General features: G+C 35.6%; 1 protein-coding gene across 17 annotated transcripts in view; it reads right to left on the bottom strand.

Moving 5' to 3' along the window:
* Positions 1–18,676, bottom strand: part of LOC143248987 (bromodomain-containing protein 8-like) — a 154,349-nt gene that overhangs the window by 123,530 nt on the left and 12,143 nt on the right. For 11 of the 17 annotated variants that reach the window (XR_013027314.1, XR_013027315.1, XR_013027316.1 and 8 more), the window contains 2 exons: positions 9,864–9,933; positions 8,118–8,246 (listed from right to left, as the gene is read on the bottom strand). Coding sequence is in view for 7 of the 17 variants with exons in the window: in XM_076498085.1 (XP_076354200.1) it covers positions 8,118–8,246; positions 9,864–9,933 (199 nt within the window). In the remaining 10 variants the exon portion in view is untranslated. The remainder of the gene's footprint in view (positions 1–8,117; positions 8,247–9,863; positions 9,934–18,676) is intronic. The other 6 variants (XR_013027318.1, XR_013027322.1, XM_076498088.1 and 3 more) reach the window with 1 other exon arrangement.

Below are 18,676 nucleotides of genomic sequence, written 5' to 3'. Positions count from 1 at the left end.
AGAAGCCATATCGAAAGTGGGAAAAAGGAAGGTGTTCAATGGGGTAGCCCAAAAAGAGCAACAGTTGAAACAGACAAACCCTGAACAAAGAACCAAATGGAGAGTTTAGACATGTGTTGAAACAAAAGGACAGGTTGGTCAGAAGCAATGACCAATAGACCAAAGCCTCTGATACACAGACAAGGACAAAGGGTAATCAGTAATATCTAGAAAATCCACTTGTAGAAAAAAAAATATCTGTAAAAACGGCTCGGTTGGGTTGAGAAAATTTTTTACTTAGAGGAGCGAACAACATTTCGACCATCTTTGGTCATCATTAGGTTCACAAAGAAAGAAAGAGGTAACTGACCAGAAGCTGACCACATGTTTGAAAGGGGTTGTGTAAGTGAATGTCGGAATGTAGAGGGCATGCTTAGATGTTTGAATATATTATTTTATATTATTTATTTTATTATTACCAAATTTATTCAAAAACCAGGCACAAAACTGAGGTCTATACTATGTAAAAACTACACTGACAAACACCACACCAACATTATTTATAAAATATAATGTGATAACTCCCACAACTTCTATATTGAAGAAACAAGTAGAAAAATGGAAATCAGATTCAAAGAACATAAAAAGTCACCTTGCCACGTTTTTGAACACTGCAAGTCAAATAAACACAACATAACCATAGAAAACACTCAATACTAAATAAAGAAACAAACATAAAAAACACAAAATTAAAGAAGCCTTACTAATACAACAACTCAAGCCCAGAATAAACCAATACAAAGGAACACCTTTATACCTATATTAAAAATAATATAATAAATAATATAAAATTATATATACAAACATCTAAGCATGCCCTCTACATTCTGACACTCAGTTACACAACCCCTTTCAAACATGTGGTCAGCTTCCGGTCAGTTACCTATTCCTTTCTTTGTGAACCTGACGAAGACCGAAGAAGGTCGAAATGTTGTTCGCTCCTCTATGTAAAAAATTTTCTCAACCCAAATGAGCTGTTTTTACATATAAGGACAAAGGGTAAATATTAAAAGCAATGAAATATGCTACATGAAGGGCAGATCTCAGAGTTAATATATGGGACCAGACAAAAGTCATGCATAAAGTTCGACTGTGGTAATGTTGGAATGAAAAACATCTGACCATAGTTGTTAGAAGAGTAAACATGACAGAGTTAAGAGCAGTAAAGGCCAGAACAGAGAGAATAATGACTGAGTTGATCAATCTGGAGCAACCAGCAGAAAACAACAAGGAGTGATTTGGATAAAGAGAAAGGCCAAGGTGAAGAGTCTAATCATAAGGTAGAGATATAAGTAAAGACCCCTCCAATCTGGACTGAAAGCATCCACCCCAAAAGCTGAGAGGTGAGGAACTAGAAACCAAAAAGGAAGGAAGTTTGATATTCCAGTGATTAGGAACTGCATATATATGCAGTGTTACCAGTTGAGAACACATCCACAAAAACAAACCTGAGAATGAAGCAACCACTCTACATGGAGAACCTGGTTGGGACAAGAAAAGCAAACAGCCACAACATTCATAACTCTGGGAACCTGACATGCCAGAACAGTCATGTCCTGATTAGTGATCTAGTACAAAAGATCCAGATCTGAAAACACAAAGATCTCATCTTGACTCCCCCTCTTGCTTGGTAATATAGCTGATAGTAGTGAAATTATCAGAATGAATCATAACTAAACCATCCCTGCAGAAATGGGAGGAAGTGATACAGAGCCCAATGAACTGCAAAAGGTTACAAGATATGGAAATTGAGAGTAGCCACCTCAACTAACTACCAACCCTAAATTTAAGGGGAAATGAAGAAACCCCAACAAAGAAGCATCTGTATATAGATGAGACTTGGTACAAAGCAGAGGAATGAGAACCCCCACCAAGTGAGGTCACCCCTGATCTCAGGTGGAAGGCAGATGGAACAGTTCACAGAATCTTAAGGTAAGTTCTAATGAAGTTAATATACATTTGGCCAACTGAAGGGAATGAGAGCTTCCAAGAAAGCTCACAACCCCAAAAGAAAGACAACTTCTCATGTAGAGAGAGGAGAAGGTAAAGTCTTTATGACTGCCTACTCCACATACTGGAGCTGAAGTGGAGAAGGCTGGGCACCACTGAGACAAGAAGAGAAGAAAACCTCAGTATGAATAATATACTGTGAGGGAGTACTAAGCAACTTCTCTAACTTGATGAGAAACCCCACTTGAGCATCTTTTCCAAGAATTAAGCAGGTGGGAGTGACTAACTGGGCATGAAAAGAGGTAAGCATAAGCCATTTGTTCAGGTAATAAGGAATCCAATGATCCAGCAAGTGAAGTTTAAGTACAAAATAGCATATCACTCAACAAAACACATACAGAGCTGAAGAAAGACCAAATGGCAGCACCTAGAACTGAAAGACAACCCTTGTGAACAAACAAAAGAAAAATGGTGTGACACTGTGGTAAAACACTCACTAAAGAGAAAGGAAGGACTACAGAGTGAAACAAGGCATCTCCAGATAAAAATACAAATGGGAAAAAGCTATGATGGGACTCCAATCTCATATATTTCGTAGACAACAAATAAACAGGAGTAAAATCATGGTTGAGTGAGAACACCTGTTTGATATTCCCTTTGTACAGTAGATCTTTAACAGACACAGCAAGACACTTGGATAAGGCACAATCCCAAAAACGAGAGAAGAAAATCTGGGAAGTGATAAAGGGAGAGCAAAACAGAAAGCAGAAACCCATAGGTAGAACCTGTAGAACCCATGGAACTATCACAAAGTGTAGCCAAAGAAATAAACAAAATATACTTAGAGAAAGTACTCATTACTAAGGAACTAATAAAATGTAGAAGCATGTAGAGTCTATAAAATACATAAAAACAACAAACTTGCAAAACTATTCAACGTGAAACAGAAAATAATAAGTAACACCTGAAGTACAAAACCACCAAAGGAACTCAGAACATAAACGACCCCCTTAAATATTGAACAAATAAGTACACCTAAAGAATCTATAAGAAAAAAGAATCAAAAAGTAAAACTAACCCTAAGGATCATGATAATAAAAAGGTACCCAGTTAACAATCACAAAGTTTAACTCTAATAAAATTCCCAATTAGATATGATTAGTAGTGAAAAAAAAATGGAGCTTACAAAATAACATTAACAGTGAAAAAGGGATAAAATATAAGCAAAGGAAAAAATCAAACTCCAAATGTAAGTTTAAACTAAATTAACCTAAACTGTAAAAGTTACGTGGTATGTAGAATGCAGCTGTGGTTCAAATTAGATGTTTCTGATGTCCAAATACAAAGTCTATAGTACCTTATGAATAAGAAACTTAAATTGCAAATACTGACAAGCTAGAATATAAAATAAGAGCCTCGTATATTTTTATTTGGTGAGGTATTACTATACATAGTAAATCAAATGCAGTGGAGCTCTACCCACTTCTTCCAATTCTGGAAATCCTTTCTTACATGCACACACTTCACTCTGTCATGATCAAATGCTCAGAATTTCTCCCACTTTTTTTTTTCATGTCAAGTAACTTGTTGCAGCTCCTGATATTATACAACCTTATACCATCACTCTAAGAAAAATCAGTTTCACATGAAAAATACCATAGCATGGATAGAAAGGAAAATTTTCTAGTGCCATGACCAAGATATACTATTTCAGAGTTTACAATTTTTCATCTACCAAAACATCATTTGCTATCTAATGACATTCTTTGTCCTCTTTCAACTGGTGAAATGGCATCCAAGAAAACCACAAAGGTAAAATGAAACATAAAAGATTTCTGACTGCACTAAACCACCTACACAAAGAGTCCTGTTTTTTTTGTTTTCTTTATTATTCTTTTTTAATTTTACAAGTGCAACTTAACTTATCAACCAGAGACTAAAACTGGTTTTGAGTATCACCACAGGAAGCAATGAAACATTATTTTTCTTATGTGGAAATGCATTTGAGATAATCACCCCTCCACAGAACATATGACTATTACTTTAAATGAATGAAACTCCTACATTTAGAGGTAATAATGTCTATTATGCCAGTGTATCATGCAGGCATCATTAGAATATTGTCCTCAACCAATAGTGGAGTGATACATCTTCCATGCACAGTAAACTGCAGGAGTACTCATGTTTCAAGAAAAGTTCATTCTTCACGAAACAAACATAAAACAACACTGAACTAAAAATGAAGGGTTAGAGATTTTATGGTGAGGTGGGTATTTACCTGCAATATATTTTTAAATAAAGAAAATGTTAATTTCAGAAAAGAAATTTACTTCTCCACAAACAGATAGCTGAAATCCTACAAAATAATGGAAGACCTAGTGTCGATCAGTAAAATAAATGAGCTCCTTTCCACAATTATGAAGTCACAAAAGGAAAAAGCACGAATTGTGCCATCTACTAAAGAAAAAGGGGAACATAACTGGACATCACTCGGTGGAAGGTGACACCCCATATTTTTCATGCAAAAAAAAAATTGAATCAACTCATGCTACTATAGCCTCTGGGAAGATTATAAAATGATGAGTGGAAGAAAACAAAAAAAACAAGAAGAATCTCCATGTGGATGACATAATGAAACACAAAAGTGCACAGGTCATCCAAATACCTGCCTGCAAGAGTTCATCCAAGGGATCTGATGGCAAAAGGCAAGGGAAGCCTTAAGATAAAAAATGTTTAACCCATCCACTATAAGTGGAAGAAGGTAAATCACAAAAGAAAAATAAAACCCACAGCAAGGAGAGACAACATAGACTATTCTATAATGGAGTATGTCAGATAACACCAAATTGCCCTAACATGGCAAATTAGACACTCAGAGTCAGAATTATCATACAAAGAAGAAAAAGACAGAAGCTTTTATGTAGAAAGAGAATAAATCATAAAAGCTTTGATTATTAAAGCTCTATGTCTCAAAGAAGTAAGAAAAAATATGGAGTCTGCCCTGAAAATTAGTTGAAATGACTCCCTTTTAAATGCAGTGACCTCTAGTAATATAAGTTAGAGAAATGTATGGATGTTTCAGCACAAAACAACAGAATGGATCATCTTCATTCCATCTGCCATAAGAAGTGAATCTCAAACTGTAGCATTTTAAGCCCATAAACTGAATGCTGACTCTGTAATGAATGTTTAAATGAAACATACACTAGATGGGGCAAACAGGAATTGTATAAGTTAAGCAGCCAACCTAAGAAAATTACTCCCAAAGAAGAAGAATGCTGCTAAGAATGTCTCTTTGGATGGGATAAGAAGGAGCCCAACTTCCACACAATAATGAAAATGTTGGCCCAACATACGAATCCTCCCATGTGAATACCCTCATAATCTAATTGAAAACATAGAGGAAAAGCCTGAAAATGAAAAACTCTAACCATATTGAACCAACTGAACAAAGTAATTTCAAACTGCCAACCTGCAATGTGAAGATATGCATCCACAACATCAATCCTATGACTCACAGCCCATGCAAAAATACCCACCTTACACTGAGAAAAATCATCAAAATACAATGATCTATGGAGATAAAAGGTAAGAGTACTGTATGACTGTTTCAGTGCAAAGTTTCATTATGGGTCATTTGTGTTCAATCTCTTGTGGGAAGGTGAACCAAAAATTGTAGCACAATTTAAGTTCATAAACCAACTGCTGACAAAAAAAAATCACAGACAGGTCATCAATTGCCCATTTGTACTGGAAAAACAGGTGTAAAACTCCAGACTGGGATCAAGTACCTAATACAGAGCATTCATAATTCTTGGCACCTAAAATACAAGGAAACTGAAGGAAGTGGAAAGAACAGGTTGAATGCAGAAAGAAAGAGAAAGCACCTGTATGACATGAAAGTCTTCAGCAATGGAATCCCAGATGTGCAAAGTGGAAGAGTGAAGTTACCACCCAGCCAAAACAACTCACCTTCGTGATCTGTGATGTTTAGCCACCTTGAGAAGGAAATGGATTGGAAAGAAATAAGAGGATAAGGAACAAAAGAGGGGTACCTTATAAGATCCCCAAGGATAAAAAACCTTTAAAAACTCCCTGAGGAAAAAAAAAAGGTAAAACATCCTGATGAAGCAAGTCACAAAAACTAGAACACAAAGTTAAATGGTATACTTCATGCACAATGGAAGATTTTAAAAATCAAAGCCAAGGTGGAGACCAAGTAGGTATTATTTACACCAATAAAGTTGTAAAGGTCACAGTGTACTACCTCTGAAATATGGACAGACAGCTAAAAAGATGAGCAAGAGAAAGACAAACTACAAGAAATAAATCCAAAAGATTAAAAGAAATAGAAGGCAATCTTTAAGCTGGAAGAAGAGATTTCAGAAAATGAAGCTTAAGGAATGAAGAATCATGATATGCCCTAAAATAAAATTCTCAAGATCTGGAAGGACACAACGGCTAGATTTGGGTACAAAGCAAAACAAAGGAATAGTAGCATGAACACAAATAATGGGGAAGGGAGATAGAGAGTGAAAAAGAGGAGGCTCAAGGTTACCAGAAACAAAGCAACAAGAGAATGTGAACAAAATGGCATATACCTGTAAAAATAACACAGTAAATGATAAGGATGGTGTTTTCTGTTACTTATCAGGAAGAAAAGAGAAGAACTAGATGCACAGACAGGTGATGGCAACTGTAGAAAAAAGTCATTAAAAGACAAGGAATGCTCAATTGGAACAGAAGGTTGGGTATTCTATATCTGAGAAAAATGTCACAATAATGGTAGCATCATTGATAGTCAGTGTGCTTCCAACTGCCACTTAAAACAGTAAAGAACAACTCCAGTTTTGAAGTAACCTTGAGAGATGTCAGAAAATGTAAATTTACAGTTAGGTTGTTCCACAAAACCATTTAATTGTTTTGTTTCATGTAGGATGTCCAGGTATGTCCATGGTACATACATATGCCTTGGTCTTTGTCATAATAACAAAACTGAAAATTAATTATTGAAACTTAAACATGGGTTAATAACATCAGGGAATAGTACTGTTAAAAACTCTAGAACACTTGTTCCAAAACTTTTTAATTTTACAAAAATAAATAATGATAATAGAATTTCAATCAAAAGTTTCAGCTAAAATCTTTAAAATCACATCTCTTTCTTCCTCAAAATTAAGAATATAAAGGCAAGGAAGAATGCAATACAAATGTTACCTAAATGTTTAAAATAATAGGTACAAAACTCCCATTCTTAATGAAAAAAAAAAAAACACAAAGGTAAACAATGCCAAGGAAAGAATGAGTCATTGTTAAAATGCAATTGCTCATGGAAAATGTGTTTCCCTCCTAGTAGTTGCAAACATCATTAAACTGGCACAGTACATGCTATTTGTGTATGAAGGAGAGTTCATTCAATGCTTGATGTATGTGTAAAAATATCTACAGGAGTTTGGTGAGGTAATATCTATCAGTTCTATTTATGTAGCTATAAAGAAGTATCATACAAACACAGGTAAATTTTAGATGTGTAATAAATAACTGAAAAAAACACAGTTAAACATAATGTATAATTTTACAGCTACATTAGTACAACATTAGTATATATTATTCAAAAATATACTGATTGTTTAAATAAAGAAATCACTGATCAATCACGAATCACATACAATGACGTTTGATATGAAAATATTTAAATAAATCCTCAAACACTACATGTAACAATCATGACATTTATGTTTTACCAAAATTTACTTACCACTCCTTTTTCGAGTACAAAGTCTATCATAAATTGATAATAACACTAAGGATATTCAGATGAGAAATTTTCACTGTCCCAGGCTTGAAACTTTGGTATTTAGAACATTCAACTCAAAAAGCAGAAACAACTGCATACCCATCTCTATCATACTAAGAATAAGCTAATATATTTTTCGTACATTTTATCTCATCTAGTTTATATCCAACAAGTTGAGGCACCCATCTACATCCAAGGAAGGGGATAAGGACTAAATGTATGGCTTGAACTAATAAATTAAACATGAATTTGTATTTACGTACATATAATTTATTTCACACAATTTATTTTACAAATACTTTAAATCAAATCTACTTTATTCACACCTACTTTTTTCCCACATTACAGAAATGGTGTGATAATTACTTTGTTTTATTACTTTAACTAATCCTTCTCTACAGCCTCTATGTTTGTTGATACTCTGTTTCTTGATGGACAACATTATGTCTTTTCCTCTTTCCTGGAGCAAAATAAAAAGATTTTTTGGTAATCCTACTCTTGAACAGCCAACATACATTTGACCATGTGAAAAGTAAAGGTTTTCAAAGATATAGCCCTGCCACTTTAAATATGTCTGCAAAGAAAAACTAAACAGAAAAAAAAATTTAGAAATAAACATTGGTCCAAGACTTTGAAGTCATCAGATAAACAAATATATTTTTGTTGTGGATGTGGGTCAAGGTAGGTAGGGTCAAGTACTAACCATCCTATTCCATGGTCCTTGATCCAATGTATCATCTTACCAAATCTGGATGACCAACACCAATGAAATGTTCATGGACAAACTAACTAAAACTATTTGTATATGTATAGACAGAAAAACAAAGTTTTAATCTATTGAATGACTTATAAAATCATACTTTTCATTACAAAGTCAAGGAAATAGCTTATTCAGTTTGAAAATTTCCGTCACACAGTGACATTATAATTGAGTTTGACTTGTAATTCAACTCATGACTAAAATCCCACTCTCACTTGTTTTACATTATAGATGAGGTTGATATTTAGCAAGATAAAATAATATACATCTCATGTAAAATTCACTGAGAATAAACTGTGTGTGACATTATAGCCAAGGTGCTATATTAATGCTTTTGCATTGGGTAGATCAAAGTGTGTACATCACAATCTTTTATAGTTATATTCAAAATTTAATTACTTTATTATCATTACATACAAATAAACATGGCATCAAACAATAGTTAATAAAACAAATTTTACTATCATGCAAGTTTTTAGTTTTTAATTTTATAAATAAATGTTTTTAAAAAATCCTCAATCTCTCCTAGTATGAGAACAGTGACATTTGCTCTTTTTATGTCTCCTCTCTTCTCTAATTTAATTACCACTCTTCCAAAAAGTATGGAATGTTACATAATTACTCATTGTAATATTGCTATTACATAGGTAAAACACAATTTTGATAGCCTTCAATCTTATTTTGTTATTAAACTATAAACTAGGAAATCATGCCCACCTATCATCTCTCTAACAAATTACCAATAGTTCACTCTGACATTTAATACTCTATTATTCATAGCCAATTTAAGCCAAAGGTTTAATCTGTCAAATGACATAATATATTACATTGCTTTTGGAAAAAAAAATTGTCTATTTCACTTCAAGTTCAAACTTTATTCCCATGGGGCACACAATAACTAGCTTAGCTAAATTTTTAACATTTCTTATCACATAATTAGAAAACCAGAAAAACTGGGATAGTTATAGGATATTTTCTGGTTTTTATGTGTTATTACAGTTTTTTCTTAGGCACATTATTTACTGTAGAAGGGAAATGAAATTTGAAAATATTTAGATTTAGAAAAATGTTTTAGCCTTAATATGAAAACCACTTTTCACACAGAACAAACAACGCTCCAATACCATATAATTACAATTTTATTACAAATGTTTAATTAGAAATTCTAATTAGGTATCTTCAGAGTTATAGCATTTAAGCCACCATGATTTTGTTTGTTTGTTTGTGTGTGTGTGTGTGTGTGTGTGTGTGTGTAAATACAGAGAGAGAGAGAGACAGACACACACACACACACACATAAATATATCTACAACTTACCTTCTGTGAAAACCAGTCAGGTGGACGGTTGGGTTCTGCAAATGGTTTTATAGCACGACTCACAGATACCCTATTACCAAAGAGAAATTAAAGGCATTCATAAACACAATGTACATTTAATATATTGCACATTTCTATACATATATGCAAAAACAACACCTTTCTTCATGCAGTATTGTTTCAACAAAATTTCTAAAAAATGCAAATGCACAATAATAGCAAAATGCTTGGATTTTAAATAGAATATACCTATGTATTATTTACAACTGGAAATACATTTTCAGAACAGGAATATCATGATTTCCAATACAATACTTACTCTTCCCATAACATTAGCTGAATTCCACATTCAGAAAGAGGATAGTCAATGTGAGGAAATAACAGAAGCACCCTTGAGAGCATCCCATCCAAAAGATATCCTTGACCATGAGAGAAAGATACCTGTATATCAGAAGAGAAGAACCACACCACTTCTGAGCAAGGTATACTCCTTGCCTATGTGTATAATTTGTAAAACACAAAGGCAGAAATCATGAGGTGTAGGTTGGTTAAAGTGCATCAGACCATATTCAGCAAGTAAACTACAACCCAAACCTCCTCTACAAGGTACTGACATCCCACAAGTGTAAGATGAGGATCATCCTATCTTCACCTCCAACCCAGTAATCAAGGATTAAGATCTGCTCAAATCAGTGGATACTACACAAGGATAAACACTTCATAACAATCCCAAATTGGTCCTATAGCATCGAGAGGATGGATTCTTCTTGTGCAAGGACTTGTATTGATTGGTTCACTTGAATTCAACATCTCAACACTGGTAATCAATGTACATGTAAAAGTAGGATGAGAGATCCCAATCAAAAGGAGCTGAACTGCATTTGCAACAGATAAACTCCAGCTGATGTAGAATATGTAAAAGGAAGCCACATAAACCATTCTGGTAACAGATCAACTCCACAGTAGTGTACATAGTATAAGGAGACCACATTGGCTTGTTAAAAGATGAATCAACTCTTATAATATTGTAAATATTGTAATATTATAGAATCAGGAGGTTACATTCACCAGTAAGGGGCTAGACGAACTCCTGTGGAGGTCATGTTACATCTACACCAGTAAAACATCACCGCCCTCTTCTAGACTAAATTGTTATAGCCAACATTTTAATGGTAACCATTCAAGAGAAAGGCTCCAGGGTCCACCACCTCAAAGGCTTGGAATTGGAAAGTGGTAAAGGCTCCCATACTCCACTGACAGAAGGGAAAGGGAAAGGAGATGTGTTGGAATGTCCAGAGGACTGTAATCACTAAAGAAAGTGCAATGGGTGACTACGAAGCAATATTTTTAAAAGCAGATCATTTTGAATTCTTCATTCAAGGAATGGCAAGCATGGGCCGCTATCCCCTCCTCTTACTTTACCTATTCAATCCATAGATCGTATGGTCCAAAATGGATAAATTTATGAAGCAACCAATGTGAGGTGACAAACCTTTCAGCAACCTTGTAGAGTACCCCATCTCTATAGTGACCATGTGGAGTTATGGATGAAAGCGCATGAACCAACATGGCATAAAGTGTAGATTTTGTTGTTAAAGAATACCCACTCAGACACTACTCATCACAGAGTGAGATCAGTGTGAAAAAAGAGGGAATCAAGAAAATCCACTGAAAAAAGGATAAAAACAAGACTTACCAGTAAAAGTCACACCACAGTTTATAACACAGCCACAGGTGGATGATGAAACTGATGTGAATGAAAATGCAATGTATGAAAGCTAATCGGAGACAAACATACTAAACATGGTTCACATGCAAGGTTGGAGAATCTCCTCCAATGGATGACAAAAACAAGAATCAAGGAAAAAAATCTGATATGATGAATTTGATGGGAGAACATACAGAACAAGGTACAGAGGAGTATACCAAATGGACCAGAAGACAGATCTAAGTCAAATGGGTAAAAGGGAAAAGATCACAAAAAGAGGAGGACTGCCAAAAAATGATAAGATGGTTGTGCACACCCCAAAGAGTAGTTGTGAGTGTAATATAACATATAAGGCCCTGACAAGACATAGCAATATATATATGGGTATGGATGTGGGTAAAGATGGAAAACAGAAGGTCTTTCTTTCTTTGTTTTGAATTTTGTGCAAAACTACATGAGGTCTATCTGTGCTAGCTGTCCCTAATTTAGCAGTGTAAGACTAGAGGGAGAACAGTTAGTCACCATCACCCATAGCTAACTCTTGAGCTACTCTTTTACCAATGAATAGTGGGATTGACCATAACATTATAATACCTCCACAGCTGAAAGGGCAAGCATGTTTGATGTGACAGGGATTTGAACCCGTGACCCTTGGATTATGAGTCAAGTGCCTTAACCACCTCTTGCTATGCCAGGCATGAAACAGAAAGTAGTGAAATTGGAGAAAAGTAAGAACAACCTTTTCAAGCTGCCATGGTCTTAAGGAAAAAGGAATAGTAAGAATAAAGGAGAATATGGGTAGGATGAAAAAGGGGTACGGGAAACATCAAAAGCATATAAATTAGATCAGCAATGTCTACAGGCCAACAGAGGAAAACAGAAGAAGAGGGATTGATTGTACAAGGAGTAGACTTTGTCTAATGGGGTGCAACTAGAAGGGCATGACATGGAGTGGAATGTAGCAGAGAAATCAACCAAAAAAGCAAACAGGTGGGTACACATCAAAGTATTTGTAAAACCAATCTTAGCTGAAGTCATCAACCACAAAAGCCTGTAGATGTGATCAAAAGAGGAGCAACTTGGTACTGAGGCATGTAGCAAATTTGTTCAATGGAAGGGGAAGCAACCAAAGGAGACAAAGGTCTTTGAAAATGATCAGATCTAATGACCACTCCATTGAATAGATTTGGTCTGGATGTGAAAGACAATCGACTAACAGATTGAAGGCACACAGCAAGTGGCATTCAAAAAGAAGAATGTAATGTGTCTGGGCCCAGTATAGAAGATCCAAGGTCCAAAAACAAAGATCTCTAAGACCAGATGCTCCCTTGATGGTTGAAATCACTGTAAAGTTGTTGGAATGAATTATCACCAGATGGTAATGAGCAAAATGAAGAGAAGTGAAATAACACCCAATTAACTGCCAGAAGTTTATGAATGCTGATATGCAAGATATACAGACCAACATCCTAAGCTTCACTGAGATCAACCCAAGCCCCTGAAGGGAATCATCCATAAACAGATGGACATTCAGACATGGAGAAGGCAATGGCACACACATTAGTATATGGGCTGTAGTGGCTTAACAAAGGGAAATAGTGACAGAAAGAGGATACAGTACAAGGTACCATCTTTCATAAAGTATCCATTGTGAGGATCTCATGTGAGCAGGACTGATGGGTGCTGATTCTGTCTTATCACATCCCCAAAAGCAACAGAACCTCTCAAGCAGTAAATGATTAAGCTGAGAGGACACAGTAAACCAAAATTTCTATGGGACTGATGCATAAAGGAGAAGGAAGAGTTTGACTGATGTTGATGTCAAAGAAGACACCCAAATGTACCAAATATTAGGTGGATCAAAGAACCAATTTCTCCGATTTTATCAACCAGTCCACTCAAACTGCCACAGAAAGCAACTGATGAGTGTGATTGGTCAACTCCTGCTAAGGATGAGCTGGTAGTAGCCAGTCATCCATGTAATGATGAAACTGCAACCTTAGAGTGTATTATAAGCAAAAGCTCAAACTACACAGCAAAACACTTATAAAGATAAGGCAAGTCTAAAGGGGTAGAGCCCAAAATTGGTAAACCACTCCAAGATGAAAAAAAATGAAGGTAAAGTTAGGAGTGAAAGGCCATCAGGATGTGTAAACAAGATCCAGAAGAAGAGTGAAGAAAAGTGAGAATGAGTCTCTCTAAAATAACCTTCATCAATCACTAATCCTTAAGAAAGGGTAGCCAACAAAGAATAAAATCCAGTAATTGAGCTCCAACTGGCCACAAACATTCCTACCAGGTGATGACCTTGACAACAGGAAGTACCTGTACTGAAAAGCACGGGTAAAGAATGGAGGGAAAAAGGATGGGAGACAAGAACAAGAAGCATGGAAGACTCAGCTCAAGACAAGTGGGCCACAAAAGTTGAAAGGGTGGGCTGTTGTCAGGCAGTTATTACCCACAGCTTAATATTGTCAGAAGCCACATCAAAGAAACACAACAAGATACAAGTTCCTGAGAGTAGTGAAGGACAACTTAACTTGAGCAGCAACAGAAACAATACCAATAAAGTCCCAACAACAAAGAAATCACATATGCAATGACAGAGCCAAGGAGGAAATATGACCCAAAGTGGAAGATAGAAGGTATCAACAGAAAAACCCTCACAACTACTATGAAGATCTTCTGAAAGGAGAGGTATGGAAGACAAATACCAGAGAAAGGTAGCAATGGTAACATCAAGGCAAGAATATTAAGACACATGTGAAGTTAACATTAAATTTGGGAGCCACTCCCCAGAGAGACAACAAAGAATCCAACAACTGGTGTGTGAAAAACAGAAATTTAGTCTGATGGTAAGTTAGGACATACTGATCAGAGACTCTGACACAGCATACTGATCCCATCATCTAAATGGGAGAAAAAGTGATCAGCCTTACACCAAATATTGGGAGAGCTAGGGAAAACCAAAAAGGGTTGAGAAGAATGCTCATGCAACAAGGAAGGACAAGGGGAATAAGAAATCAGGGAAAGAGTCAAGACATCACATACGAAATACAATGTAACATACTAATTCCAAAGTGATGGGAACATGCCTAAAGGAAAGTCTGCATACAGCATACAGAAGGCAGCACTGTACAATAATAATTAATCTTGTGAGAAGGATGAGTACCACATTGAAAATCTTTGAAAATTCACCACAAATTTTCTTCATAACTAAATTTTTTATCATATATAGATTACAATAAGCACATTTTCATATAAATTACTGTGTACATTGCTGAAATACTACTTAAAGAAACAATACCAATAATCTTGTGAGAAGGATGAGTACCACATTGAAAACCTTTGAAAATTCACCACAAATTTTCTTCATAACTAAATTTTTTATCATATATAGATTACAATAAGCACATTTTCATATAAATTACTGTGTACATTGCTGAAATACTACTTAAAGATTAAATATTTTCTTTCTACAAAATAAAAATCATTCTGTTCTTGAATTTATTTGCCTGGATAAGCGTACACTTATAATATCATCTTTCTTGTTACAATTCTCTTGACAAAGAACACCTGTTAACAGCGAACAGAATTTTTTTTTAAATTCTAGAAACTAGAATAAGACTATGAAGTTTTACACAAAATATAAAAATAAAAATATCATTATAAAAATAATTTTTAACTCTGTAAATGTGTAAGATCACTCAAAATTTATAATTAAAACAAACAAATTAAAAGTTATTAAACAGTGAAAAATAAGACTGATGGTTCTCAATTTAACAAAATGAAGAAAAAGGATACAAAATTCAAAAATTAAAGGAAACCCAAAATTTTAAGAAATTGACAAGACTGTTTATTTGAACAAGTCATAAAAATGTTGTTAAGAGCTGTGAAAAAAAACAGCAGCACTATAACTTTCTGCTATACACTATCTCCAAAATTGAAGAAACTACAGCTTCTGATGATAAAGACAATTTTGAAACTGAAAAGCAAAAGAAATAAACAAGTATTTCATTTGAATGTGAAAGTAAATAATCAAAGACCGACTCAAAGGCACAACAGTTCTTTGGAAAAATAGGTCCAATACAGATGTAGAATTTGACCTTCTTAAAGGCATCAAGGGAAGATAATTCATAAAATGAATTATTAATGCTTTGACAAAGACAACTCATGAATCATATCATTTAGCTTTTCTTGTTTGGTTTGATTTGATGAGACAGTTTATGTTGAAGTACCACAGGAATAGAATCACTAGATGAAGATGATCTGTCTTCTTTGAAGGATAAAGCTTCTGTTCCCCAATTTGCTGATGGATGTGGCACTGGAAGACCATCTCCATGAAAGTGCTGTTTCATTGTAAATGCAATATTTGGATATTTGTTTTCTTGTTTAGTTTTGCCTGAATATCAAGAAATATTAATCATGCAAAAATAACGTTCAATTAGATGATCTTTAAGCTCATATCTCATCAAGGGAACTATAAATAAACGTCACACTTGCTCTCTTCTCGTTCAGCCATTGTGTCAAACCAGATGTGCAAACTGTACAACACACACAATGAAACCCAATGTTTTTATTAATTGCCAATTTCACACCCAAAATAGTGGTAGTAAACTACCTTTACCTCATGTGTGATATTTTTATTTTATGAACTGCTACAGTGGAGCGCTGTTAAGCTGCGGTATTTGGGGGTTCAACCTGCTTAACCGCGGCTTAAGTGGTCTGCGGCTTAAACCTTTGTGACTGAAAAGCCGAAGTCGCCAACAGCTCCGCCGAGGAGCCTCATCCGGCCATTGCGATCATTATAATATTAATGTATAGACTATTCAGATACAATTGACAAGTGCCGTTTTAACAAGTGCCGAGTTATTACATTTGAAATTCTTACGAATATATAAGAAACCACATTAAATTTTTATCCACTTTTTACATTATTATCACAAGAATTTTATTCAATTTATTAATTTTAAAAATTACAAATACATATAATATAGTTCAAATATCGTTTATTTCTTGGTAAAGTATGACGTTATTGTTGCTTGCTTCTTGCTCATTGTTGCCCTCTTCTTGGCGTCTCTAATCATGGACTTTAGTTGTAGTGTTTTCAGCTTGTCTCCCTCATGCTCGTAGTACTCTAGGGCTACCTCAAGTCCTTTGACGGCTTCATCTGCAGTTCTTGTTGGAGGTACTGGAGCAGGATCTTCTTCATCTTCGCTCATGGTCTCTTCTGCTAAAATTGAGGAAGCTACTGGTACATCATCATCAATGGAGAACCACGCTGACAGAATTTCATGGACGGGAACAGTTGAGTGGACAACTTTCATTAACTTCTGCTCTGCTTCTTTCACTTCTGCTGGGGTGAAACCAAGGAATTCTTCTTCATCATCATCTGAGTCTTCTTTTCTGTTGCCTTCAGTGAATGGACCCCCCAGGGCCTTGTTCCAACACTTCTGGATCGATTCTGCCTTTACCGCTTGCCACGCTGTCTCTGATAAATAGAGCGCTTGCTTAACCCATACCTTCTTGAGAAACTCGGCTACGCTCTTGTCTTCTTCTACCATGGACTTGATTAATTCTTTTCTGTAATTGGACTTAAAAGCTGAAATAATTCCTTGATCTAGGGGCTGGATCTTAGATGTTGTGTTCTTGGGCATATAGTAGACAAAAATCTTCCCATCTCTGGACCTCAATGTCTCTGCAGGCGGGTGGGCTGGACAGTTATCTAGGAGTAGGCAGGCTCTAGGTTCTAGTCCCTTGTTTCTCAGGTGTTTCCGAACATCAGGGACGAGCGTCTTGTGAAACCAGTTTTCAAAGATCGCAGCTGTCCTCAAGGCGTTCTGGCTATGGGTATAGTCTACTGGCAGTGTTGATATGTTCACTTTATGGAAGCACTTGAGTGACCTGTACTTCCTGATGCAGAGTGGTGTCAGGTTGTGTAGACCAGTGCAGTTACAGCAGAACAACATGGTCACCCTGTCCTTGATTTGTTTTTAGCCTTCTTTGTTGTTCTTGTCTTTCTTCGTAGCTAAAGTTCTATCTGGCAAAATTCTATAGTAAAGACCTGTTTCATCTGCATTATAGATCTGCTCCTCAACAAGTTGCTGTTCTTCAACGAATTCTTGGAACTTAGGGATGAACTCTTCTGCTGCTACAGTGTCTGCTGACTTGATCTCGCCATTGATTTTTACTTGCAATATGCTGTGTCGTTGCTTCCACCATCTTAACCAACCACTTGAAACAGTAAACTCTGAATCTGCATTAGGGCCATGAAGTTCCTTGTGTAGTTTCTCTGCTTGTGCTTGAATAACTGGTCCAGATATGGGAATTCCATTGTTTCTGGCTTCACAAAATGCATTGAACATTGCCTTGTGTAACTCAGGACCTTGTGTTGTTCTAGCTCTCTTGCGTTTCAAACCACCCTCATCAAGTTCATCAAGAAATGCTCTTAATTTATTCTCATCTTTAATCTACCCATGCAATGTAGACTCAGATATGCCTAACTCTCTACTAACTTTAGTGCAAGTTTCACTATTTCGTATTCTTTCTATGACATTCAGCTTTTGCTGAACGTCATACGATGCATGTTTACATTTGGTACTCATGGGGTAGGAATTTGTCAATATGATATGCTCACTATTAATTCAGAAACTGAAGTGATTTCTATTGGGTTTGTGGCAAATATTTATACAATTCCATAAAAATATTGGATTATCGAATTAAAAATAATACTTTAATTATTGATCACTTTTTTCACAGATTTACCGCGGATTAACTTTAATGTATGGAGAGGTGTGATTCGGTAACAATGGCGGCCTCCATAAAGCTGACATAGAGAGCGGATAAGGTACATTAACGGTCAATTTCTATTGTTTACACGTTCTTAAATTAGCGGTGAGCCGCAATAATCCTCGCTCACATTTGTCATGTCAGTGTCAACGACAAGGAGAGTGTGAGAAACTTTAAAAAGCCAGGTAGTAGATTTAATACATCAAAAATTTTGGGACAAGACTTGCTACAGCGGCTTAAGCGATTTCGCAGTTTACTGGTCCACGGCTTAATGACGATCCACTGTATATACTTTTCACAAATGTAGCAAACTCTA

Source organism: Tachypleus tridentatus, chromosome 4 (genome assembly GCF_004210375.1).
Source record: "Tachypleus tridentatus isolate NWPU-2018 chromosome 4, ASM421037v1, whole genome shotgun sequence".
Classification (NCBI taxonomy): Eukaryota; Metazoa; Arthropoda; class Merostomata; order Xiphosura; family Limulidae; genus Tachypleus; species Tachypleus tridentatus.
This window is presented reverse-complemented; position numbering and strand designations above follow the sequence as displayed.